The 27019-nt window shown below is 44.1% G+C and overlaps 1 protein-coding gene across 1 annotated transcript; it reads right to left on the bottom strand.

Annotated features, from left to right (window-relative positions):
- Window positions 1-23893: 23893 nt before the first annotated feature.
- Window positions 23894-26756, bottom strand: RPS17 (ribosomal protein S17). Its single transcript, XM_025893197.2, has 5 exons — window positions 26622-26756; window positions 26209-26360; window positions 25879-25984; window positions 25320-25385; window positions 23894-24020 (listed from the first exon to the last, which is right to left on the bottom strand). The coding sequence occupies exons 1-5, from the start codon at window positions 26622-26624 to the stop codon at window positions 23940-23942; spliced, it is 408 nt and encodes a 135-aa protein (XP_025748982.1). The 5' UTR covers window positions 26625-26756; the 3' UTR covers window positions 23894-23939.
- Window positions 26757-27019: the final 263 nt, after the last annotated feature.

The raw sequence follows: 27019 nt of genomic DNA, 5'->3' as shown, positions 1-27019 counted from the left end.
AGGGCAGGCTTAATGTTGACTCTTATTGCCCACAGGAGGGGCACCATCTTTGCTTCACTCAGAGTGTGGTTCACCCCCTCAAGGTGCGCATCCCGTACCCACCAGTGACTGCTTCAGGCCTGGACACATGACCCTGTTCTGCCCAGGAAGCCACAAAGAGAAGTCTGCAGGGGCCATTCTGAATAAGGTTCTCAATCCACCAGAAGGCCATGGGAAGAGACAGTCTCTTCTCCCTCTAGGTGGGTTGCGTCTGAATGTGACACCCGGAGCTGCTGCAGCCATATTGCTACCACCCGAAGGATAAAGTTGCCTCCAGCAGTGACAGTCCTGAAGGATGCAGAAAAGCTGAGGTTTCAGTGTCAGCACTGAATTACTACACCAATTTCTGGACCTCCTGTCCAGTGAGAGAAAATCCTGCCCTTAGGGTTTCAACTGGGTCATTCCAGGTTTCCATTTTACAAAAACAAAAGGTAAAAAGCCCAACTTTTCGAAGGGAAATACAAATGAGACATGAAAATTTTCTACACAGAGAACTATTGCATATACTAGGCTATTCATTCCAGCATTGTTTGAAAGAACACAGGACTGGATGCAAACTTTTTTTTTAATATTTTTATTTTTTATTGTTATGTTAATCACCATACATCATTAGTTTTTGATGTAGTGTTCCATGATTCATTGTTTGTGCATAACACCCAGTGCTCCATGCAGAACGTGCCCCCTTGAATACCCATCACCAGGCTAACCCATACCCCCACCCCCCTCCCCTCTAGAACCCTCAGTTTGTTTTTCGGAGTCCATCGTCTCTCATGGTTCGTCTCCCCCTCCGACTTACTCCCCTTCCTTCTTCCCCTCCTGCTATCTTCTTCTTTTTTTTTTCTTAACATATATTGCATTATTTGTTTCGGAAGTACAGATCCGTGATTCATCAGTCTTATACAATTCACAGCACTCACCATAGCACATACCCTCCCCAATGTCTATCACCCAGCCACCCCATCCCTCCCACCCACCACTCCAGCAACCCTCAGTTTGTTTCCTGAGATTAAGAACTCCTCATACCCGTGAGGTCATATGATACATGTCTTTCTCTGATTGACTTATTTCACTCAGCATAACACCCTCCAGTTCCAGACTGGATGCAATCTTAATAGCCATCGTTAAATGAGGGGACACATATCCATCCCATGCTGTTGGCCAAATACGTGCACGATGGAATCTCAAAGTGCCATAAAAAAAAAGAACGGGAAAGACTCCTTGGCCCCCATATGACAAAAAAGAACATTTACACTAAGTGAAAAAAGTGCAGAACACGGTGTATAGTGTGCTTTAATAGGTATTAAAAAGGGGAGAAGGGCTCCTGGCTGGCTCCGTCAGAAGAGCATGGGACTCTTGTTTACGGGGTCTTGAGTTTGAGCCCCACGTGAGGTACAGAGATTACACAAATAAAACTTTCAAAAGAGGGGGAGAAATATATATTTTTTGTTTTTGCATATGGTCATCTATTGATGCATAACGAATTACTCAAAACTGAGCAATTTAAATCAAAACAAACATTTATTATTTCAGTTTCTGTGGCTCAGGAATTTGGGAGTGGCTTAGCAGGGTGGTCCTGGTTCAGTGTCCCTCATGTGGCAATAGTCAAGATGTTGCCCAGGGAGTGAAATCAGTGAAAATGGAGACATAAAGACACCACCCCCCAAATTCTCTCCTTCATAAAGGCAATAAGAAAACTGGCAAAGTTGTCAGAATCAACTTTTCAGAACCCTGGAAATTAACCAAGGGACTGAAGCAAGCTGGAGAGTTTTTATCAAGAAAAATGGCTAAATCTCAGTAAGAACAGTGAGTTTTGTGGCAATTAAACTTGTTCTATTTCCATCCCCTCTTACCAGCTCTGAGACGCTCTTGGGAACCAATAGTTCCCGTCACAGCCTGGCAGACAATGGGGCAGGATGTGGGAAGAAGTTTGGGGTTTGAGGTCCTTAAAACCTTCATTTGCATAGAACTGTCATTTGTGACCTGTCTGGTGGCATCTTTAAAACTCCACTTGCAAGGCTGTCTTTGTTCTACTAGACTTGGAGTTCATCCAATGTGAAAAAGCTCTTCTCTGGGAGTACTGGTATGAATCTTCAGATTCATACCCTTGTGGATAGACTAAAACCACTATATGGTTGACCCTTGAACCATGGGAGGGTTAGGGGTGCCAACCCTCCATGAAATCGAGAATCCACATATAACCCTTAACTCCCCCCAAAACTTGACTTATTGCCTACTGCCAACTGGAAGCCTTACTGATAACATCAACAGTCAGTTAACACGTTTTATATGTATATGTATTATATATATTATATTCTTACAATAAAGCAAGCTAGAGAAAATATTAAGACAATCCTAAGAAAATACATTTTCAGTTCTGTATGGTAAAAGATCTGCATATAAGGGAACCCACACTGTTCAAACCTGTGTTGTAAATACAAAACTGTATTTACACTTTAAAAGGGCACATTTTATGGTATCTGAATTATGTCTCCATTAAAAAAAAAAAAAGATGTTGTGTCGGGGTGCAGTCAGCCAAAAGCCTGACTTGGGCTGGAGGGTGCACTTCCAAGATGACTTTTTCTCACATTGCTCTACCAGGAGGCCTCAGCTCCTCACCAGATGGACCTCTCAAAACACTGCTCAAGTGTCTTAGCAACAGAGCAGTTGGCTTCTATCAGAACCAGTAATTTGAGAGAGAAAGGAGAAAGTCACAAAGTATTTTTATGACTTTGGCTTAGAAGTTATGATGGTCACTTATGTCAGGTTCTAGGAGTTCTAAGTGAGCCACCAAGTCCAGCCCATTCTCAAGGAGAAGGAAGCAATCTCCAGCTCTTAAAGGGGGTATGACATAATGCATGGACACGCTTTCAAACCCACGACACATATGTAACATCTCCAGGATACACAAGAAACTGACAACAGGGCTCCTCCATGTGGAAAGGGGAACCAGGGGCTCAAGGTCAGGAGCTGGATGGAGGGCAGGCACACACCGTAAACTCATTTGCACGATTGAAATGGTGAACCATGCGAATGTGCCACCTGTCCGAATGATTCAAAACAACTTTTGAAAGCTAAAAACAAGAAATAAATTTGTATTCCTTTAAGAAGGGAAATGGTTTTAATCTGTAATGTGCTTTACTAGCTGAATTTGTTAGGTGAAAGTCCTAAATTGTACTTAATACATAAAAGTTTTAAATATTTATATTCATCCATCCATACACTTTCTCACTCAGCTCTTAGCCAATTTTTTTTTAAGATTTTATTTATCTATTTGACAGAGACACAGCGAGAGAGGGAACACAAGCAGGGGGAGTGGGAGAGGGAGAAGCAGGCTTCCCACTGAGCAGGGAGCCTGATGTAGGGCTCGATCCCAGGACCCTGGAATCATGACCTGAGCCGAAGGCAGATGCTTAACGACAGCCACCCAGGCGCCCCCTAACAGCCAATTTTTAAAAGAAAAAAACTGTACTCTTCTTTGGGCTCTAAAATCTGTTTTTGTATATTCTTATGTACCCATTATGCTTTAGTTTCAAGGTTTGTGATAGAAAATTACAAAAATATCCCAAACTCTAGCAAGCATGAAAATTAAGGAGAGATCACAAATTGTATCACCGAGTAAACAGATTCAGTACTAAGCTCCCCAGTCTCCTTTCTTGGACCTGATGTTTCCTACAGCTGTTAAATCTCCTTGTAACTTCCGGGGGAGAACATCATTTCATCATTAAGTTTCACTGACAAAATCTGTCCACTAGATTCCTGCATCCTAAATGCAAAACCACTTTGTCTTTTCTTTGACTGTTATTTGCTGCTGAAAGTTTCTGATCTGCTCCACCTTAGAGGCAATAGTGCCCATGGGTTAAGCAGGGGCTGGAAGTTTGGTTCAATTCAAACACCGATTATATGGCAACGTAGGAAAACCCTGAACTCACCTCCTGCATGGACACACCAAATCTACACTTACAGAGCAATTTCTCCTGAAGAACTGTGGGCTGATGGAACAGCTTCTGTACAACAGAGAGACCACGCAGAGAATGGCAAGAGAGACAGACACGGTAACAAAGGGAACCCCACTTCTGACACCATCAGCTGCAGTGGGAGGGATGGAGCTGAGGGACTGTGAGCAGTTTCATCCGTCCTGAGGCACAGAAAAAAAGCTATGGTTTAAAAGAATTAGAAGGGGCACCTGGGTGGCTCAGTCAGTTAAGTGTCTGCCTTCAGCTCAGATCATGATCTCAGGGTCCTGGGATCGAGCCCCACATCAGGCTCCCAGCTCAGCAAGGAGTCTGCTTCTTCCTCGGCCCCACTCCCTCTTGTGTGCTCTCTCACTAATAAATAAATAAAATCCTTAAAAAAATAAATAAAAGAACTGGGATATAAATAATCAAACTTCAATATTCCACCAAATGGCCAGGGAGCTCCTCGAACTCTCCCCTGGTTGGAGGGGCTGGTGAACACCACGGTTTATGTCCCCCTCCACCTTGACAGCACAGACAGGAGCAGGGTCTGGGAACCCTAACTGGCTTACTGCCTCAGTGAGCCCCAGACACCTAGCCCACACCAGCCCCAGCACTGTACACAACAGGAAATCCCTGGTCAGGGCTCACTCCAACATATCTCACCAAGGTCACACAGCACAAGCACCCCAGAACATGCCAGGCCCACACTACTTCAGCTCCAGATGACTTGCCAGAGACCCCCAAGGCAGAGAACCTGGAATAACCCACTTCAGCTTCAGCTGGCCTGCCAGGGTGCCCTCTGTATGGAGAGCCCTGGAATCAACCTGGACCATGCCCACCTTCAGCTCCTGCTGTCCCACCAGGCAGCCCCAGCACAGAATTCCCTGGGACTTCCAGTCTGTACCAGCTACAGCATTAGCAAGCCAGCCAAAGTCACCTGGCACACACAGCCCATACAGGGGACAACCTTATCTTCAAGTTTAGGGGAAGTAGCTGTTCTGCCTAATTCATAGACACAATACAGAAAATCAAGCAAAATGAGGAGACAGAGGAATATGTTCCAAACAAAAGAACATGACAAAACCTCAGAGAAAGACTACATGAGATGGAGATAAGCAATCTACGTGATAAAGAATTCAAAATCATGGTCATTAAGATGCTCACTGGAGACAAGAGTGGATGAACTCAGTAAGAACTTCAACAAAGAGCAGATATTTTTAAAAAGAGTAGAAGAAATGAAAAATACACTAGAGGGAAACGACAATAGATTAGAGGACACAGAAGAACAGACCAGCAATATGAAGGAGAGGATAATGAAAAGCACCCAAGCTGAAAAGCCAAAATTAAAAAGAAATTTAAAATGAGAATAGGTTAAGAGATCTTTTTGACCACATAAAGAAGCAAATATTCAGAGAGGAGTGGGGGGACAGAAAAATTATTCGAAAAATTAATAGCTGAAAATTTCCCCACCCTGGGAAGGAAACAGACATCCAGATCCAGATCCAAGAAGCACAGAGAGCTCCAAACAAGATGAACCCAAGGAGGTATCGCCATGACACCTAATAATTAAACTGCCAAATATTAAAGATAAAAGAGAATTTTAAAAGCACCAGGAGAGGGCGCCTGGGTGGCTCAGTTGGTTGGGCGACTGCCTTCGGCTCAGGTCATGATCCTGGAGTCCCGGGATCGCGTTCCGTATCGGGCTCCCTGCTCAGCGGGGAGTCTACTTCTCCCTCTGACCCTCCCCCGTCTCATGCTCTATCTCATTCTCTCTCTCAAATAAGTAAATAAAAAATCTTAAAAAAAAAAAAAAAAACACGCACCAGGAGAGAACAACTAGTTATATACAGGGGAAACTGCATAAGGTCATCAGCTGATTTTTCAACACAAACTTTGCAGGCCAGACAGAAGTGGCATGACATAGTCAAGGTGCTGAAAGGAAAAAACCTACAACCAAGAATACTCTACCTGACAAGGCTATCAATCAGAACAGAAGGAGAGAAAACCTACAACCAAGAATACTCTACCTGACAAGGCTATCAATCAGAACAGAAGGAGAGATAAAGAGCTTCCCAGACAAAAGTTAGAAGAGTTCATCACCATTAAGCCAGCCTTGTAAGAAATGTGAAAGTGGCTTCTTTAAAAGGAAAAGAAAAGGCCATAATTAGATGAAAATTATGAAAGGAAAATACTTTGTGAGTAAAAACAAACATATGGTAAAGGGAGCAGACCAATCACTTATAAAGCTAAAGGAAAGGATAAAATACAAAAGCAGTAAAATTATATCCAAAACCTTAGTTATGGGGCCTCAAGGTAAAAAGATGTAAATTATGAGAACATATGCATAAAATGTGGAGGGGAGGTTAAAATGTAGTTCCTTTACAATGTGTTCAAGTTTAAATGACCATCAACTTAATATAGACTGCTATATACTTAGGATGTTATATGTGAACCTCATGGGAACCACAAGCCAAAAACCTATAATAGAAACACAAAAAAAATAGAGAAAGTAAGCCAAGCACAACACTAAAGAAAGTCATCAATCACAAGGAAAGAAAGAGAAGGAACAGAGAAAAGCTACAAAAACAACCAAAAAACAACAAAATAGCAATAGATGCATACCATTCAATCATTACTTCAAATGTAAATCATCTAAATGCTCCAATCAAAATATAGGGTAACTGAATGGATTAAAAACAAGAACATACCACCAATCTGTATGTTGTATACAAGAGACTCATTTCAGACCTAAAGACATGTATAGACTCAAAGTGAAGGCATGGAGAAAGATATTCCATGCAAATGGAAGTGGAAAAAAAAAAGCCTTGGTAGCCATACTTATATCCAACAATATCTACTTTAAAACAGACTGTAGCAACAAACAAAGAAGGGCACTAGATAATGATGAAGGGATCAACCCAAAAGAGGGTATAACAATTGCAAATAGCTATGCACCCAACATAGGAGCATCTAAATACATAAAAGTAAATATTAACAAACATAAAATGAGAAATTGACAGTAATACAATAATAGGAGAATTTAATACCACACATGCATCAAGGGAGAAATCATCCAAACAAAAATCATAAAAAAAGAGAGAAAATAGTGGCTTTGAGGGCATGTGGGTGACTCAGTCAGTTAAGCATCTGATTCTTGGTTTCAGCTCAGGTAATGACCTCAGGGTCATGGGATCCAGCCCTGCATTGGCTCAGGCTGAGCACAGAGTCTGCTTGGGATTCTTTCCCTCTTCCTCTCCCTCCCCTCTGCCTCTCCCCCACCCCCCCCAACTTGCACATGCACATGCAATCTCTCTCTCCCTAATAAATGAATAAAAACTTAAAAAAGATATAGTCGCTTTGAATGACACGTTAGATCAGATGGTAAATCACATGTTAGGCCACAAAACAAGACTCAGTAACTACAACTGATAAACCTTCAGCAAGATTTGTCAAAAAAAAGAGAGAGGATCTAAATAAAATCTGAAATTAAAGAGAAGTAACCACAAATACCACAGAAATACAAAGGATTAAAAGAGACTACTATGAAAACTTGTATGCCAACAAATTGGACAACCTAGAAGAAATGGGTAACTTCCTAGAAACATACACTCTCCCAAAACTGAATCAAAAAATAGAAATTCTGAACATTCATCCGTCAATCAATGGATACTTGGGCTGCTTCCATAATTTGGCTATTGTAGATAATTCTACCATAAATGTAGGGGTGCATGTATCCTTTTGAATTAGTGTTTTTGTATTCTTTGGGTAATACCCACTGTGAATGCTGGATCCTAGGGTAGTGCGATATTTAACTTTCTGAGGAACCTCCGTACTGTTCTGCACAGTGACTGCACAGTTTGTATTCCCACCAACAGTGTAGGAGGGTTCCCCTTTCTCCACATCCTTGCCAGCACCTGTTGTTTCTTGCATTTTGATTTTAGCCATTCTGACAGGTGTGAGGTGATATCTACCAAACATTTAAAGAAGAGTTAATAGCTATTCTTCTCAAACTATTCCAAAAATAGAAGGAAAACTTCCAAATACATTCTATGAGATCAGCATCACCCTGATACCAAAACCAAAGGCAGCACAGTATAGACAATTACTGGTCAATATCTCTGATGAACACAGATGCGAAAATCCTCAAGAAAAGCAAGCTGAATTCAACAGTATGTTAAAAAGTCATTCTCAGGGTGCCTGACTGGCTCAGTGGTAGAACATGTGACTCTTGATCTTGGGATTGTGAGTTCGAGCCCCACACTGGGCATCAAAACTACATACATAAACAAAAAATAAAAACCATGATCATCTCAACAGATGCAGAATAAGCACTGGACAAAATTCAACATCTGTTCATGATGAAAACTCTCAACAAAGTGAATCTAGAGGAAACACACCTCAATATGATAAAGACCATATATAAAAACCCACAGCTACCATCATACTCAGTGGTGAAAAACAAAATTTTCCTCTAAGAATAGGAACAAAACAAGAATGTTCATTCTTACCACTTTTATTCAACTTGTACTGGAAGTCCTAGCCACAGAAATCAGTCAAGAAAAAGAAAAGGCAGGGACACCTGGGTGGCTCATTTGGTGAAGCGTCTGCCTTTGGCTCAGGTCATGATCCCAGGGTCCTGGGATCGAGTCCTGCATCGGGCTCCCTGCTCATCAGAGAGCTTGCTTCTCCCTCTGCCTGCAGCTCCCCATGCTTGTGCTCTTTCTCTCTCTGACAAATAAATAAAAATCTTAAAAAAGAAAAAGAAAAGGCATCCAAATTGGTAAGAAAGAAGTAAAACTGTCACTATTTGCAGAAGATATGATACTAGAAATCCTAAAGACTCCACCAAAAAAACTAAAAGAACTAATAAGTGAATTCCATAAAGCGGCAGGATATGAAATTAACATGCAGAAATTTGTTGCATCTCTATACATTAATAACAAAGTAACAGAAAGAAATTAAGAAATCAATCCCATTTATAGTTGCATCAAAAAGAATATCTAGAATAAACTTAACCAAGGATGTAATAAACTTGTACTCTAAAATATATAAAACAGGGGCACCTGGGTGGCTCAGTGGTTGTGTCTGCCTTCGGCTCAGGTCAAGATCCCAGGGTCCTGGGATCGAGCCCCGCATCGGGCTCCCTGCTCGGCGGGAAGCCTGCTTCTCCCTCTCCCACTTCCCCTGCTTGTGTTCCCTCTCTCACTGTGTCTCTCTCTGTCAAATAAATAAAATCTTTAAAAAAATATATAAAACATTGATGAAAGAAATTAAAGATGACACAAACAAATGGAAAGATAACTCATGATAATAGATCAAAACAGTACAGTGCTGGCACAAAAATATAGATCAGTGGAGAATAGAGAGCCCAGAAATAAACCATGCTTATAAGGTCAATTAGTCCATGACAAAGGAAGAATATATAATGAGGAAAAGACACGCTCTTCAATACATGGTGTTGGGAAAACTGGACAGCTACCTGCAAAATGAGACTGGACTGCTTTCTTACACCATACACAAAAATAAACTCAAAATGGATGAAAGATCTAAATGTTGAGACCTGAAACCATAAAACTTCTAAAAAAAAAAAAAAAGCAAAAACAAAAAGCAAAAAACATAGGCAGTAATTTCTTTGACATCAGCCTTAGCAACATATTTATGGGTATGTCTCAGACATATCAGACAAGGGAAAAAAAAGCAAAAATAAATTATTGGGGCTACATCAAAATAAGAAGCTTCTCACAGTGAAGGAAACTATCAACAAAATGAAAAGACAACCTACTGAATGGGAGAAGATATGTGTAAATGATATATCTGATAAGGGGTTAATATCTAATATATATAAAGAACGTATACAACTCAACACCAAAAAACAAATAATCTAATTAAAAATGGGCAGAGGACCGGAATAGACATTTTCCCAAAGCAGACAGACCACCAACAGACACATCAAAAGATGCTCATCATTCATCATCAGGGAAATGCAAATCAAAACTACAATGAGATATCACCTCACACCTGTCAGAATGGCTAGAATCATAAACACAAGAAACAACAAGTGTTGGTGAGGGTGTGGAGAAAAGGCAACCCCCGTGCACTGTTGGTGGGAGTCTAAGTTGGTGCAGCCATTGTGGCAAACAGTATGGAGGCCCCTCTAAAAATTAAAAAGAACACAATTCAGTAATTCTGGTACTGGGCATTTATTTACCCAAAGAAATCAAAAACACCAATTTGAAAAGATATATGCACCTTTATGTTTACTGCAGCATCATTTACAACAGCCAAGATATGGAAGCAATCTGAGTGTCCATCAATAGTTGAATGGATAAAGAAAACGTGGTGTATACAATGAAATTTTCTCAGCCATGATGAGATCTTGACATTTGCAACAACACGGATGGACCTAGAGAGTATTATGCTAAGTGAGAGAAGTCAGACAGAGACAGACAAATACCGTATGATTTCACTTATATGTGGAATCTAAAGAAACAAAATAAATGAACACAGAAAGAAAAGAAACAAAGAAAAATAAATACAGAGAACAAACTGGGGGTTGCCAGAGGAAAGGGAGGAGGGGGAGAGCAAATGGGTGAAGGGGAGTGGGAAGTCCAGGCTTGCAGGTATGGGATGAGTACATCACGGGATGGACGGGACAGCAGAGGGACTACAGTCAAGGGTACTGGCATAGTGTTGCGTGGTGACAGATGGTGGCTACACTTGTGGTGATCACAGTGTCATACACACACTTGTGGAATCACTATGTTGTGCACCTGAAACTAATGTAACACTGTGTGTCAACTATACTTCAATAAATAATAAATACTCATAGGTTTGTTGTGAGGATCAGATGAAATGAGGTGCAGAGCTCACAGTAGCATGCCCAGCACATGGTACACACTCAAATACATGCTCATCATCATCAGTCAGACTGTATTCCCAGGGTCTTGTACTTAAGAAACAAGAGCTGAAGGAATCATCACAGCTTTAGGTAAAATGAAAACATTGTCATTGGAGAGGCCCGCCTTTGGCTGAGATGTGATGAGCCCCCAGGCCAATGCAGAATCCTACCTGTGAAGTCAGACACCCCTGAGAAACGGGCCTTTGACTCAGTCTCCCAGTAAATCTCCAGAAAAGTATTAGGGGTTGTGGAGTGAAAGAGATCCCTGGAGGGGAGTGAGCAACAAGGAGAGCTTCACTCATCAGGCACCTGGGTGTGCTCAGCTGCTCTGGCCCTTGCATCCCGTGTGACAATCTGTGTGGCCAGTTCCCTGGCCCTTTAGCTACATTAAAAGGCCCATGTTCCCTTCGCTGTGTGTACTACAGTCTTTCAGGCAATCACTCCTGCTTGAGGACCACCCCATAGCTGACTTTCTGAAAACACTGTCAGCGCTGATGCAGATGAAAACAACACAAATCTGGAAGGTTCGGAGATGCTGTGAGGCCTCAGCTGCACAGGAAGATCATGGGGTCCAAGGACAGTAGGCAGAAAGGAACACTGTGCAAAGATCTATCAACCCAAAGAAACACTGCACCCTGGAAGCTAGAATTTCAAAAAAACTAGTTACTCTCCTCCTCCAAATGAGAACTTGCTGGCTACAATGAACAGAGAAAGAAAAAAATCTATTTTGAGCTAACCCCAACAGATTACATGTCATTATTTAATTATTCATACAGAATGAAGAAACTTTAACTTCTGTTTACAAAGTATTCATCATGTTTAGATTGTATTTAAAATATTTAAACCATAGGTCCTGAAACCTAAAGAGTGCCCCAGAGGTTTTCAACTGAAAATAAAATTATTAAAATAAACAAGAGAAGGGCACATGGGTGGCTCAGTTGTGGTTAAGCACCTGCCTTTGGCTCGGATCATGATCCTGGGGTCCTGGGACCAAGTCCCTGCTTAGCAGGGAGTCTACTTCTTCCTCTTCCTCTGTCCCTCTCCCCACTCATTTTTTTCTCTCTCTCAAATAAATGAATAAAATCTTAAAAAAAAAAAGATTGAAAAATTTTCCTATAATTTCACAAATGAGACAAGAATGCCTGCTTTTGGGCACGTAGATGGGTCAGTTGGTGAACCATCTGCCTTCAGCTCAGGTCATGATCCCAGGGTCCTGGGATTGAGTCCCGCACTGGACTCCCTGCTCACTGGGAGCCTGATTCTCTCTCTGCCCTTCCTCCCCCCACCCCGCTCGTGTTCTCTCTCTCTCTCTTGCATGCGTGCATGCATGTAAAAATAAATAAAAATACTTAAAAAAAAAAAGAATCCCTGCTTTCATCACTGCTATTTAACATAGCATGGTGTTCTAGCCAGAAGAGCTGGACAAGAAATAGAAGGCATCCAAACTGGAAATAAAAAAGGAAAAATATCTCTATTTGCTGGTGACATAATCCTATACATAGAAAATCCCAAGGAATGCACAAGAAAGCTATGAGAGCTAATAAATTCAGGAAAATCGTGGAGTAAAAGATCATCACAAAATCAGTTGTATTTCTATACACCATTTATGAACAGTTTTTTAAAAGAAATTAAGGAAGCAATTCCATTTACAGTAACATCCATGGATGAGTTTTCCACACTAACCAATTCTCCAATTCCCCACAGGTAACAACTGGGTGTTGTACAATTTAATTCAATCCTCACACAAACCACTCAAAATTAGCACGGACACCACAGGTGACCAGCTCAGTCCCACAAGGTTTCCCCGACTTCAGATGCCAATCACAAGTAGCAGGGCCCCAGGTTACCCACACTTCTGTCCGACTTGGCTATAAACTGGGGCATCCCATGATCCCCTCCTTAGGTTTAATAATTTGACATAATGATTCATATAACTGGGGAGAAAAACCTTTACTATTATTGTTTTATTATAAAGGATACAAATGAACAGCCAGATGAAGAGGTACATATGGTAAGGTCTGGTAGGGTCCTGAGTACAGCACTTTCTGTTCCGTAGTTTGTTATGTGCCACCCTCCCAGCACATATTCACCAAGCTCTTCCAACCACATCAGTTAGTTTCTATGGACATTCAATTATGTAGGCACAGTTGATCAAATCATTGACTGTTGGTGATGAACACAATCTCCAGTCCCTCTCCCCTCCCCAGGGGTGGGGCTGAAAGCTCCAATTTCCAAATCACATGATTGGTTCCTCCAGCAACCAGCCCGCAAACTACCTATGAGCCCAAGGGTGACTGCATTAGCATAAACTCAGGTAAGGTTGAAAGAGGCTTATAATGAATAACAAACGATGGTCCTCCCACCCCTAACACTCAGGAAATTTCAAAGATTTTAGAAACTTTTGTGCCAAGAACTGAGGACAAAAACCAAATATATATTTATTACATCACAATATCACAATCTAAAATACCTGGGAATAAATTTAATCAATGAGTTAAAGATTTATCGTCTGAAAATTAAAAACATTTCTGAAAAAATTTAAAGACTTAAATAAATGGAAAGACATCCCATGCTCATTGATTGGAAGACTTAATGTCAGTACTACCCAAAGCTATCTACAAATTCAGTGCAACTCCTATTAAAATTCCAATGGCAATTTTTTTTCCCCAGAAATAGAAAAGCTGATCCTCAAACTCATATGGAATTGCATATGGCCCATGTCTTGGGCTCAACTGTATTCCCCAGGGTTCATATGTTGAAGTTGTGAATGCCCAGTACCTCAAAATGGGACCATATTTGGAGATAGGGTGTTTAAAAAGGTAATTAAGGGGCACCAGGGTGGCTCAGTCAATTCAACATCTGCCTTCGGCTCAGGTCATGATCACAGGGTCCTGGGATCGAGTCCCACAGCAGGCTCTCTGCTCAGTGGGGAGCCTGCTTCTCCCTCTGCCTCTACCCCTTCCCCTCTGCTTGTGCGCTCTCGCTCTCCCTCTCTCTCTCATGCTCTCAAATAAATAAATTACTTAAAAATAATTTTAAAAAGGTAATTAAGTTACAATGAGGCCATTAGGGTGGGCCCTAGTCTACTCGGACTGGTGTCCTTATAAGAAGAGGTTTGGACACATGCCAGGACACCAGGGATGCACATGCTCAGAGGAAGACTGTGTGAGAACTGTCCTCTGCAAGCCAAGGAGAGAGGTCTTAGGAGAAACCAAACCTGCTAACACTTGGATCTTGGACTTCCAGCCCCTAGATATGCAAGGAAATAAGTATCTGTTTAACCACCCCCTCCCCGGTCTTCGGTATTTTGTTATGGCAGCCCTAGCAAAGTAATACAGCCCAAGCAGCCAAAACAAAACAAAACAAAACAGAAAAACTAAAAAAGAACAAAGCTGGAAGACTCATACTTCAAAACTTACTACAAGGCTGTGGTAATCAAAATACCGTGGTACTGGCCTAAGGACAGACTTATAGACCGGGAATAGAACTGAGAGTTCCAAAATAAACCCATACATTTATGGCCAAATGATTTTTGACAAGAGTGCCAACCCCATTCAATGGGGAAAGCATAGTGTCTTCAACAGATGATGCTGGCACAACTAGGTTTCCACACGTAAAAGAATTAAATTGACCCCCTACCTCATATACAAAAATTAACACCAAATGACCAAAGACCAAAATATAAGAGCTAAAAACCATCAAACTCCTGAAAGAAAACATAGGGATGATTCTTCATGACCTTGGATTTGGCAAAGGATTCTTAGATGTGACACCAAGAGCACAGGTGACAAAAGGAAAAAATAAACTGGACTTCAGTGAAATTTAAAACTTTTGTGTGTTAAAGGACACAATCAACTGAGAGAAAAAGCCACCCACAGAATGGGTGAAAATATTTGTAAATCATATCTGATAAAGGACTAATAACCAGAATATACAAACAACTCCTATAACAAAAAAACCAACAATCCAGTTTTAAAAAAAGGGAAAAGACGTGAACAGATGTTTCTCCAAAGAAGATACACAAATGGACAATAGACACATAAAAAGATGTTTGACATCACTAATCAGAGAAATGCAAATCAAAATATAATGAGGAGCACCTGGGTGGCTCAGTCAGTTGAGCAGCCCACTCTTGATTTCAGCTCAGGTCATGATCTCAGGGTCCTGGGATCCAGCCCTGCATCAGGCTCCCCACTTAGAGAGTCTGCTGGAGATTCTCTCTCTCCCTCTGCCCTTCCCCTGGCTTGCTCTCTCTCAAATAAATCTTAAAAAAACACCAAAACACTATAATGAGATACCACTTCACACCCACAAGGATGGTTATTATAAAAACAACAGCAACAACACAGAAAATCACAAGCATTGGCAAGGACGTGGAGAAATTAGAACTCATATGCATTGCTGGTGAGAATGTAAAATGAAGGAGTGGCTGCAGAAAACAGTCATGCATTTCCTCAACAGATTAAACATAGAATTACCATATGATCTAGCAATTCCAATCTTTGGTAAATACTCAAAAGAATTGAAAGCAGGTGTTTAAACAGATATCTGTACACCCATGTTCACAGTAGCATTATTCACAATAACCAAAAAACAGAAGCAACTCAACTGTCCATCAATAGATTAAAAAATACATATACACATTGTTTATCTGTATAAATATAAAATATCATTTAGTCATAAAAAGGAATGTAATTTCATATATGCTACAACATGGATGGACCATCGATTGATGAATGGATAAAGATGATGTGGTGTATATATACAAGGGAATATTACTGAGCCATAAAAAATGAAATCTTGCCATTTGCAACATGGATGGATCTAGCGAGTATAATGCTAAGTGAAATTAGAGAAAGATAAATACTCTATGATTTCACTCCTATGTGGACTTTAAGAAACAAAACAAACAAGCAGAAGGAAAGAAAAGACAAACCAAAAATCAGACTCTTAACTCTAGAGAACAAACTGATGATGACCAGAGGGGAGCTGGGTGGGGGAGGGGGGAAATAGGGGATGCAGATGAAGGGGGGCACTTGTCATGATGAGCACCGGGTGAGGTGTGGAAGTGTTGAATCATTATAGTGCTCACCTGAAACTAATATAACACTGTGTGAACTAACTGGAATTAAAAACTTAAAAAAAAAAGAACCTGCCAAAAGGCTTTCATAATTGAGGATTCACTCCTTTTGGTAGGTTCCTACTTACCTGGTTAGGGATAAAAGTAAATGAGTCTATGATCAGGAACTTCTCCTTAATTCCTAGTTACTGCATAATCCGTTGCTTTGACTCTCCAGCCAAAGCTGTTTTGGAGAATAGAACGGTTCTTGCTCAATCCTTTAGCTGTGCAAGGAGGCATCTGTGCTGTGGCTGACACCACCTGCTGTATCTGGATTAACACTTCCAGGGATGTTGAGACTCAATTATATAAGATTACAAAACCAGCCGCTTGGCTTGAAAAAGGCGACTCCTTCCACATGGACTTTCTTTGACTTATTTGATTTTGACTGATTTGGGTCTTGGGGAGCATGGCTTCAAAGTGCGCTCCAAACACTGGACATTATTCTGTTTAGACTAATCATAATAAGCTCCCCGCTGCCTTATAGTCTCTCAAAATCTTTAAATGCATGTTTGTAGCCGCTAAGTACCAGGCAAACAATCTCCATAAGCCTGGAGAGCCAGAAAGGGAACAAAGAGGGTGACCGCCGTAACCTGTAAATACCACCGAGCGGAGCGTACAAAGGTATGACCTGCGGGGCCGCCTGGGGGGTTTAGTCGTGAAGCATCTGCCTTGGGCTCAGGTCATGATGCCAGGGTCCTGGGATCGAGCTCCGCATCAGGCTCCCTGCTCTGCGGGAAGCCTGCTTCTTTCTCCCTCTCCCGCTCCCTCTGCTTGTGTTCCCTCTCTTGCTGTCTTTCTCTGATAGATAAATAAATAAATAAATAAAAGCATGACCTGCGGCCGCCATGCAGAGGATCAGCACAAGCTGCAACAGCCAGACCGTTCACCCTGCAGGCTGCAACCACAGAACCTAAGAAGGCAGAGAAAATTTCATCTCCCCCACAGTTATCATGGGGAGGATAGGGTATTGCTGGCTGGGACACCCTGCTCACTTAGGAGGCTGCAGCTGAGATCTTAGGGACACTGGAAAAAAGCCAGGGAAATGTTCCTAAGACACAGGCCCTCTCTACATGGAGGCAGAGCACCTATGAACAAGCCCTATTCACCAGTCCCTCTATCACTGGGGGTGGGGGTGGGAATGGGCTCCATCCCATGAAGCGAATCATGACTTGAGCCGAAACCAAGAGCAGGATGCTCAACTGACAGAGCCACCCAGGCGCCCCTGATTGCTTTTACTTGAGAGAGAGAGAGAGAGAGAGAGAGAGAGAGAGAGAGAGAGAGAAAACGAGTGAGCAGGGGGAGGGGCAGAGGGAGAAGCGGACTCCCTGCGGAGCAAGGAGCCTGATGTGGGGCTTGATCCCCAGGATCCTGGGATCATGACCCAAGCCGACGGCAGACAACCGACTGAGTTACCCAGGCACCCTTGACGGCTCTTTTAGACAAAATCCCAGGAAAATGTAACCGTTCTACCATAGTTTCCCCACTTGACCCACTGAAGGCATACTCTGCGTCCACCGTAATATCAGCCCAAGCCACTGAACCCACAGCTTCCACGAGAGTTTGCACATTGGCAAAAGGGAACGGTGCCCCCATTTACAACAACGCCAGATATGCCTTTGGAGTCTACCACATTGTTGGCACAATCTGGAAATCCTGTGGATTTTTTTTTTTTAAGATTTTATTTATTCATTTGAGACAGAGATACAGAGGGAGAGCAAGAGCATGAGCAGGGGAAAGGCAGAGGGCGAGGGAGAAGCAGGCTCCCCACTGAGCCAGGAGCCAGACGTGGGGCTCAATCCCAGGACCCTGGGATCATGACCCGAGCTGAAGGCAGACACTCAACCATCTGAGCCACCCAGGCGCCCCAAATCCTGTGGATTCTTAACCTCTCTTGATGCTATTGCTGATGAACATCTGATTATTACTCTCTTACAGTCCATTCATCTTGCTACCAAATTACTATTGCTCATGGTCCAGCCCATACTAAGGAGACTGATACTATATCGCTGGGAACAGGACTGATAACTGCTCAGCTCGAAATGGGTCCACTATCCTTTCTCTACTAATTTATAAACATGCTTTTATCCCCGATGATGTTATTGACTATCAGGCAAATATCCTGCAATCTGAAAAAGACAAAGTGATATAAAAGAGTGTTATGTACCAGATAGAGTGTGCACTGGGCCAAAGGGACATCCTGTACTTCACTTGTTCTTACCTCCCATCAATCAGATGGGACATCTGTACAGATGAGAGAACATTAAGGAACCCAAAGACAGTTTGTCCTCCGAGGCTCACCCTGGACCCAGCAGCACTCCAAGTGGATTTTAAGATTTCCCACCAGCTTCAGGCTGTTTTTCTGTGTGGTTATTGTCTGCATGATTAGTGAATGGATGGAATGCTATCCAATTAGACATCCTGATGCCACAACATTGGTAAAGAAATTAATAACCTTTTTTTGTCTTAGCCTTCCTTTATGGACTAAATCAGACCACAGAACTCGTTTTATAGCAGAAACTACTTGCTTACAAGAACTCTGAGGCACTCATTGCAATTTCATACCTCACAACATTCTCAGTCATAAAGGCAAGTATAATGTAAAAATCTAGGGCGTTAGAAAAATCTGTGAAGGACTTAAATGGTCAGAAGCATGACCTCTGTCCTCTGTCAAAATCCAGAATACTCTCAATAGGAGACATGGATTAACCCCTTTTGAAATATTTTTCATCATCCTATGCCTACTGGTATCTCTAAAATTTCTGTTCCTAGAATGAGGGAACATCATAGGGACAATTTAATGCTGTGATTAGCTATACGTAAGAGCTAAAAAGTCATCAACAGGTTAAAAAAAAAAAAAAAAGACATGGCCTCCACTGACAAGCTTTCCTACCCCTTTCAACTGGGAGACTGGGTATACATGAAGATTTTTAGAAGCATGATCTGTCCCCATACTGGGAAAGAACTTGCAAAATACTTGCTGACCTACCCTGCCATCAAAATTAAAGGAAAATCTGGGGTTCATGTGAGCCACCCCAAGCAAGACCCAGATCACTCCTCTCAGGACAAGTAGATGATCTCAAAGTAAGGATTTCCAGAGCCAATTCCCAGTCCCTGGAAGAAGCACCGCAAAATAGATACATCCCAAGATCACGTCTCGAAAACCTTTGCCTCCACCTACCTTTTCCTCCTTTTAAGTGTCTGTTCTCCATGAAGGGGGAAAAATCATTTAAATTAACCTCACCTTTCTTGCTGTTTACTGAATGACTGCTGGTTATGTCAACGCCTCAATAGCATTGAAGAACCTGAGCTAGTATCTATTGTTGCCAATGTGAACACCTGGTGGACGAGCAGACGGATGAAAGCATAGGATATACACCTGGTGGACGAGCAGACGGATGAAAGCATAGGATATATCCATGACCGGAAGAACAAGTTCATTCTACTTCTCCTTGAAATGAGTCCACTGGGCTCAGAGAAACCTTTATGGAAACTCAAGGACTGTCCCTTGCTCTGGTAAAGATATCGGGAGAAAACAGAGCTAGCTCTCATTAGCCATATCTAGGTGACGTACCGAAACAATACTGCAATCAAACCCTGTGGTTTGATCCTCAGACCCTTCACAGAGGTCGTGTTTCAAGCACAGCCTTTTAAGGGACAAACATTTGCCAAATCATCAAATGCTTCAGCTGGTTCACAGGCCATCCTCAAAAAACAACAACAAAAGCAGCATGGGTAGACCATGCTTAGTATGATAAGCCAGTCACCGAAAAGACAAATACTATATGAATCTGCTTATGTGAGGCACCTAGAATACGCAAATTCATAGAGACAGAAAGCAGAATAAAGGTTACCAGGGGCTGGGGTTCGGAAAATGGGAAGTTATTGTTTAATGGGTAGAATTCTTGTTAGAATCGATGAAAAAATTTAGACAGTGATGGTGGTCAAGGTAACATTGCAAAAGTATTTATGCCACTGATTTGTACACTTACAAGTGGTTAAAATGATAAATATTATCTATGTGTTACCATAATTCAAAACAAAATTCATGGAACTGAATGATGGTTAAGTCTGAGAGCAAATGAAATGTATTGTTAACAGTACTGGTTCAAGTACTGTGAGATACTTTCTGCAAAATACCTACTGATGAATAAGGTTTTAAACATTTTAAACATGCAAGCTTTGAAATTTGTCCAAAGAAGCCTTTTTCTGCCCCATATAGATTTCTACCACCACCAGTTGTAACATTAGCTCAGGTTATATTGAATTAGTTACTTCTCATCCTTAAAAGTATTCTCACCTGTAGTCCTTCTAAGTGGACTATTCAGAGGCTAATTCCTCAGTCTCTTCAAACTCAGCATCAACTCCTGCATAAACACCTGAGTGGTATTGGTAACATTTTCTGACTCATCAAGATCCAAGGAAAACCATTCAAAATCATTTGCCTTGTTTTTAAATTCTCTGTCAGGCCCGCTGTTCTCACCTCTTCAAGCTACCATTTGCAACTCAAAGGCTAATAGTCTTAAAAAGTAAGTTTATATTCTCTGGACGTATTTCCTCCAGAGAAATTCACTCACCATTGATAAGCTTTCCTTGCTTGGCTCACGAATGAACTACTCCTACCTTGAAAGTACAACACTCAAAGCCCAGTTTTCTCTTTTCAAGGTTGAGTATGCACTAATAATTTTCAGAAAATAAGATGTCTCAACATGGTGATTAGGTATGACCCTTGAAACACTATTGAGTTATAAACATGTAACTGCGATTTGTTGTGCGAAGTGATGAGTGTCCCGTACTGTGTTGCAACAATTTCAATTCAGCCGTTATAGCAGGGAAATAGGCATATATAATATGTAAAGGAACGTGGCTGTGTCCCAATAAAACGTACGGACACATGAATTTCATACAGTTTTCACAGCTCACATTATTGTCCTCCTGTGGTTCTTTTAAGCCACTTCGAAATGTAAAAACCGCTCCTAGCCATTCTAGGCTCACACACAGGCCGCCAGCCACAGTTTGCTGACCCCTGCTGTGGAAAAAGAGAAAATGAGCTTTGGTTACATCCTTCACAACTGAATCAGGTTGTTTGTTTTTCTCCAGTATCTAATGAGAAACAGAGGCACCTCAGATAAAGTAGAAGGGTAAAACTTCAAGCGCTGGTTTTTCGAAACGATAAAATAGTCAAACATCTGACAAGTTTAACTTAGCAAAGAAAGAAAACACAACATTTAAAATAAGTAACAGATGGGGGTTTTTCTAATTTTGAGAGAAAACTACGGACTATATACTAATGAAGTGGAAAATCCTGATGGCAGAGACGATACAGAACAAGTATGAATTTTCAGAAAGAGAGGGGAAATTTCTGTTTGAATGCACAGCCACGGATTGTGAGGAGCAATAACCCTTTGGCTTCTGCTTGGGGTTCCAGAGCCGCTGCCCTCCCGGACCTTCCTGGCCCTGCTCCTTACAGCTCTGTAACTTGCAAATACCTGAGAGCAAGCCAAGAATCCTTATCTATAGACGTGCAAATACATAAATTCTGTTGGGTAGGAAGTCAGTTGACTTCACTCCTGTGGAAAAAGTCAGTTTGGTGTCCATTTATAATTCAACATTCCTTGACTCCACATTCGTCCTTCTGTGACTTCTCCTTTGAACTGATAGTGACATGTTCTCAGTTCCCTCAGAGTTAAAAAAAAAAAAAAAACTTACCTTGTGTTCATTTGATATCTGTAGGAGAGTCATTTCCCTTTTTTTGTGTGTGTTGTAAATTATCCTTTAACACAAATAACCAAGGATGATACAGAAAAATAGGAAAAAATTACCTTTAAAGGTTTCTGGAGCACTGTCCAATCGTGAAGGAGCAGAGTCTCCCTGACACGGGAGGCGAAAGTCTGTCCAGTGTGTTTATGCCGGCTGCATCGTCGGACCCAAGCCCCGAAGAGACCCCGGGCCAACTTGGCTCCCGCCGCCCCCGGAGCTCGCGGGATGCACCTGCGTCGGCCCCGCCCACCTCCGGAAGCGCCAATCCCAGCCCCCGGGGGCGGGGCCTGGCCACCTGTTTCCCACAGACGCCGCACGAAGTTGGGAGGAGCACCTGTCCTCCCCTACAGAGGGAGGTACTGAGGCCTAGAGAAGCTCCTCCGCGCGGCGGGAGCCTAAAGCAGCTTCTGCGGGCCGCCCAGCTCCGGTACGTGAGCCCCGACCTACAGTTACCTAGCCTGGTCCCAGGCCAGGAGCAACGGCACCTCAAAACGTCACTGGGAGCTGCCCCGCTAACCCGCTTCCCGTTGGGCCCTTCCCTTAACCACCCCCCACACAGAGCCCAACCCTTTCCTCCCCGCGGACCAAAACCCAGGTCGTGTTTAGAAGGCAAGAGTATTTGCTGGGAACGCCAGACCCCACACCAAAAGATGGAAACAGAAGTTTGCTGTGAGACAAAGCTTCCTCATGGAGTTAAAATAACATTAATCTCCCCACAAGCTTATAATTACAAAGTGGAAAAGTTCACAATGGAGAAATTTGACAGGTGTGCCTTAATTCAAGAGCTCGAAGTAAACATCACAAATGTGACAAGCTGATTCTGCGCCTCTCAATTCGATGCGCCAAGAACAGTATCACTTCTGGGGTCTTCCTACAGTAAAAGGTAAATTAAATCTCACTAAGGAAACATGAAACCACCCAAACTGAAGGACACTCTACAATGTCGGACAATACTTTTCAAAGATGTCATGAAAAGACACGGAAAGGAGGCTGGAGGGACATGAACACTAGGTGCAGTCAGTGATTCCGGGTCGGATTCTGGACCAGGGAAAAAGAACTACGAGACATTGGGAAATCGGCAAAAATTGATATGGTTGCATCAATGTTAAATTTCCTGATTTTGAACATTGTACTGTGGTTTTGTAAAAGAATATCCTTGTTCCTAGGAAAGACTGAAATATTTGGGGCAAGAGGACATGCCTCTAACTTACCTCAATAGACCAGAAAAAAATGCCTATGAACATGCGCGCGCGCACACAAAAAGTAAAAAGCCACGGGCAAAATTAACAATTGGTAGATCTGAGGATTTGAGTCTTGAGTATTTGCAACCTTTCTCCAAGTCTGAAATCCTATCAAAATTGTTACGCATTTTTACATTGTTTGCTGTATCTATCTGCCTCACAGAAACAGATAGGCAAGGGCTCCCTCGACACCCACGCTTGCAAACATGCCCAGCTTTACCCTGGACAGAAAAGCAGATAAATGTGTGGATCACCACCCACGCTTGCAAACATGCCCAGCTTTACCCTGGACAGAAAAGCAGATAAATGTGTGGATCACCAACTGAACAACAGCTCCTTCTCCTCACTACTCAAGAGCAGGTACCAGCCCTGCCCTGTCTTTGACCCACAGCCTCAGCAGACCCCTAAACTCAGAGTGACCTATTGAGGATCCTCCCAGCGAGCATCCCAGTTATACTGACCCTCCTCCACCTCCACTCCCACTTGCATCTCCTATGTGCCAGGTACTAGGCAGACACCACCCATCCTATCTCCCACCTGCAAAGCCCAACCCTCAAACATGTGAGGACTGTTACCCTTTCAGGGCAGGTTCATTAGCCCAGATTCTATGTATCTGGGGGAGGCCGAGGATCAAACACTCAGGGCGTGCGGGGCGAGGAGGAAAGCATCTCCTGATTTCCACCTGAAGCCAAGGTTAGTGCTCAGCGCCTGCCAGGACGAGGCAGGGTGGCTCAGGTCTCCAACACACCCACTGTATGGGCACTGCCCAAAGGCCACTTACAGATGCTCCCACTGCAGAGTGCTCTTCAGGATTTCTCCCGAGAGAGAACTCCTGCCCTCAGCACTGCTGGCACCCAACCCACACAGGACACAGGCAAGGTTGTTGTCCAAGGTTTATTGAAGATATTACAGCACAGCAGAAAGATTCAAACGGCTCCACGTGGTGTTTTGAAATTCATCCCAACTGTAGGCTGAGTGACCTGCAGGTTGGACAGACTGCCAAAGTCCTGGAAAAACAACAAAATAGGTTCAGTGTGGCTATATTGGTGAGATCTGTGCTGAAAGTCCCGGGAGCACTGCCAGGCCATGCCTGTCTGCCTCCCCTAGCTTGGGGTCAGGTTGGCAGGACCCTGCAGAAACACAACAGAGGCCTTCTCCCTGCCCCAGAGCAATAAACTCACAAGGGAGCCTACTTGAGATCTGAAGGCACATACATCCCAACACCCAGACAAGGGTGCTGTCCTGTACACTGTAGGATTTTTAGCAGCATCCCTGGCCTCTATCCATTAATGTCTGCTAGTATTCCAAGCTCTGACAACCAAACATGTCCAGACATTACCAAATGTCCTGAAGGTCAAAATCTTGTCCTTTGAGAATCACTGCTCTAAGGTCACATACAGTTCCATTTCCTTTCCAGGGCCTGACACAAGTAGGAAGCATCACTAATGCAACTGCCAAGGGCCTGCCACATACCTGGAACTTAACGTCCCTCCCGTTTTATCCTCAAAAACCAATTTTATAGTTGAAACTAAAAAGTTGCATTGAAGACTGATTATTTCTGGAGAAAATTATCCACAACAGACTTCAGCTATGCTGGTAATGTTTTTCTTAAACTGGCTGGTGAGTACATTGAAGTTCATTTTGTTCATTACCTCTCACATTTCATGGTCATAAAGAAGAAAAAATGAAGTTGCTTCAAGTCACTGTGTACTGGACTCTGAAGCCATGCTGCCTTCACCAAACTATGTACCACTGCAGAGAGAAGCCCCATGAAGACAGCTCAACTATCTGGGAAGTATGGGGAAAGCAGAGCACAGTTCTTTGGAGTGGTCAGCATATAGACGCACAAGGAGTGAAGTCCCCGAGTGAAGGCATGAAGAGTGAAATGAAAAGACAATCAGAGCTGGAACCGGGGAGGCAAATGTGAGGAGCAGCCACAGAGGCAGGAAGCAAACAGGAGAGAAGGGAGGAAGGTTGTCCTGGAAGTCATGGGGGAATGGTCATGGCTTCCGGAACTCTCTTCCTGTGGAGGGCCATCTCCACCTTCAACTAGCTAACCCCATTTTGGAGGCAGCCTGTCCAGTGGTTAGCAGTGTAGACAGAATTCCCAACCCTGCCACCCATTAATCTTCAAGTTACATTTCCTCAGGTAGGAAAAGTAGGTAACAGGATGTGCCTCTCGGGACACAGTGAGGACAAAGGAAATGTGTGAAGAACGTAGCTCCTGTTACTACAGACAGGAGAAAACTACAGATGGTCCTCGACCAGAGATAAAGTCCTCCTTTAGGAACTCGGGCAACACTTACCAAGAGTTTCAACATTTCCTTAGTGTCAGGGTCTACTTCAATGATCTCCTGATCCAGGGCTGAGACCTAGAAGGAACAGGGCAGGCCCCCAAACAATCGGTGGGTCATCTCTCACTCTGTGCACGCTTCTCCAAGATTCTTCAACGAGAGATAACGGGGTGGCGGCTGGCATCCCCCAAGGTGAGCAGTCTGCTTCAGAATTCCAGGTCCCAGGGATCTGCTCTTCTGCTTCTACCTCTGTAATTCCCTCGTTTACACCCAACCAGTCTGCACAAAACCTCCGCAGGAGCCGACCAACTCAGGAATGCTATGCTAAGGCAAACCGTGAAACGCACAGCATCAAGGGCTCCGCTGGGAAGAACCAGAAGGGACCTCAAGGGCCCCAGCAGGGCAGAAGGGGCGATCACACAGGCAGATGAGCTTGGGCACTACAGCTGGCCGGGGCGGGGTGCTCTATGCATAAGAGACCCCCTTCCTCAGACTCGCCACAGGGGCCTCTCAAGGCTCTCAGCACCCTGCTGCTCCACCTCTGAGGATGAGCCAGACCCCGCAAGTTTACCTCGGGCACGTAATTATCCCTCCTTTCTCTCTCCTCCTCCTGCAGCTTGATGGAGATGCCTCGCACCGGGCCCCTCTGAATCCGCTTCATCAGGTGTGTGACATAGCTGCAAAGGACACACGGCCACGAGCACCGTGAGGCCGCGGACGCCGCAGGGACAAGGGCCGGGGCTCCGCCCGGGCGCACAGAGCGGCTCACCGCAGCCCGCCCAAGCCGCGCGCGAACCCTCCCACCCCGCCCGGCCGCCTCCCCAAGCCCCCGACGCGGCCGCGCAGGGAAGCCCGCAGCGCGCCCCTCCCGCGCCCCTCTCCGCCAGGCCCGCCAGCTCACCCTGCGATCTTGTTGCGGAGCTTCTTGCTGGGGATGATGGCGATCTCCTCGCACACGCGCTTGTTGGTGTGGAAGTCGTTGCCCAGGCGCGTGTAGTACTTCTCAATGATGACCCGGGCCGCCTTCTTCACGGTTTTGGTGCGGACGCGGCCCTGCGGGTGGGAGAACACAGCGTCACCCGCGAGCCGGGACAGCCCTCCGACGGCGGCGGGGTTCGCGGGCTGTGGCTGAGCCCGGGACGGGAGGAGGGCCGGCCGGGCGGCGCCGGAGCGCGGGGCTCAGCGCGGAGGCCAGCGGCCCGCGGAGGCCGGGGGCGCGGGGCTGCCGCGCCCCTCCTCGAGGGCTGGAGGCCGCGGAAAGCAGAGGATGGAGGACGATTGTAGGAGACCGAGGCCTCGGGCCAAGATACCTACCATGTTGGCGGGTATAGTAAAAGAGGAAACAGGAAACACAAGCGAGGCCTATAAAGCGCGGCCAGAAAGGCGCTTCCGGCTAACCCGGGACAAGCAGAGCCGAAGCGGGTGCTCCACAGCGACCCCCGGCGCGGCGGGGCGGAAGTGCAGGGGGCCTGCCGTCACCTGGCGGGCGGGGCGAATTCCTGGCCCGCCTCCGCGCCCCCCCCCCGCCCCCGCCGTGGGCGCAGCTCCCGCTCCCCGCCTCTCCTAGCGTTCTGTCGGCCCGCTTCTTCTGCTTCTTGGTTCTGAGACAGGATCATTCGAGGTGCCCTAGACTAGAAGGGATGCATGTATTCTGCACACGCCAGCGACACGGAGGGAGGCTTTAGAGTCCTTGGGACGGCGATTCGGGAACG

Source organism: Callorhinus ursinus, unplaced genomic scaffold (assembly GCF_003265705.2).
Source record: "Callorhinus ursinus isolate GAN/ISIS: 27379988/994484 unplaced genomic scaffold, GSC_fseal_2.0 scaffold45, whole genome shotgun sequence".
Classification (NCBI taxonomy): domain Eukaryota; kingdom Metazoa; phylum Chordata; class Mammalia; order Carnivora; family Otariidae; genus Callorhinus; species Callorhinus ursinus.
The sequence above is the reverse complement of the archived record's forward strand: the minus strand, read 5'-3'. Positions and strand labels throughout refer to the sequence as shown.

Coding starts and splice junctions, on each gene's coding strand:
- RPS17 (XM_025893197.2), bottom strand. Junction 25,985..26,208: donor CTCCGCAACAAGATCGCAGG/GTGAGCTGGCGG, acceptor TGTCCTTTGCAG/CTATGTCACACACCTGATGA. Junction 24,021..25,319: donor AGGAAATGTTGAAACTCTTG/GTAAGTGTTGCC, acceptor TTGTTTTTCCAG/GACTTTGGCAGTCTGTCCAA.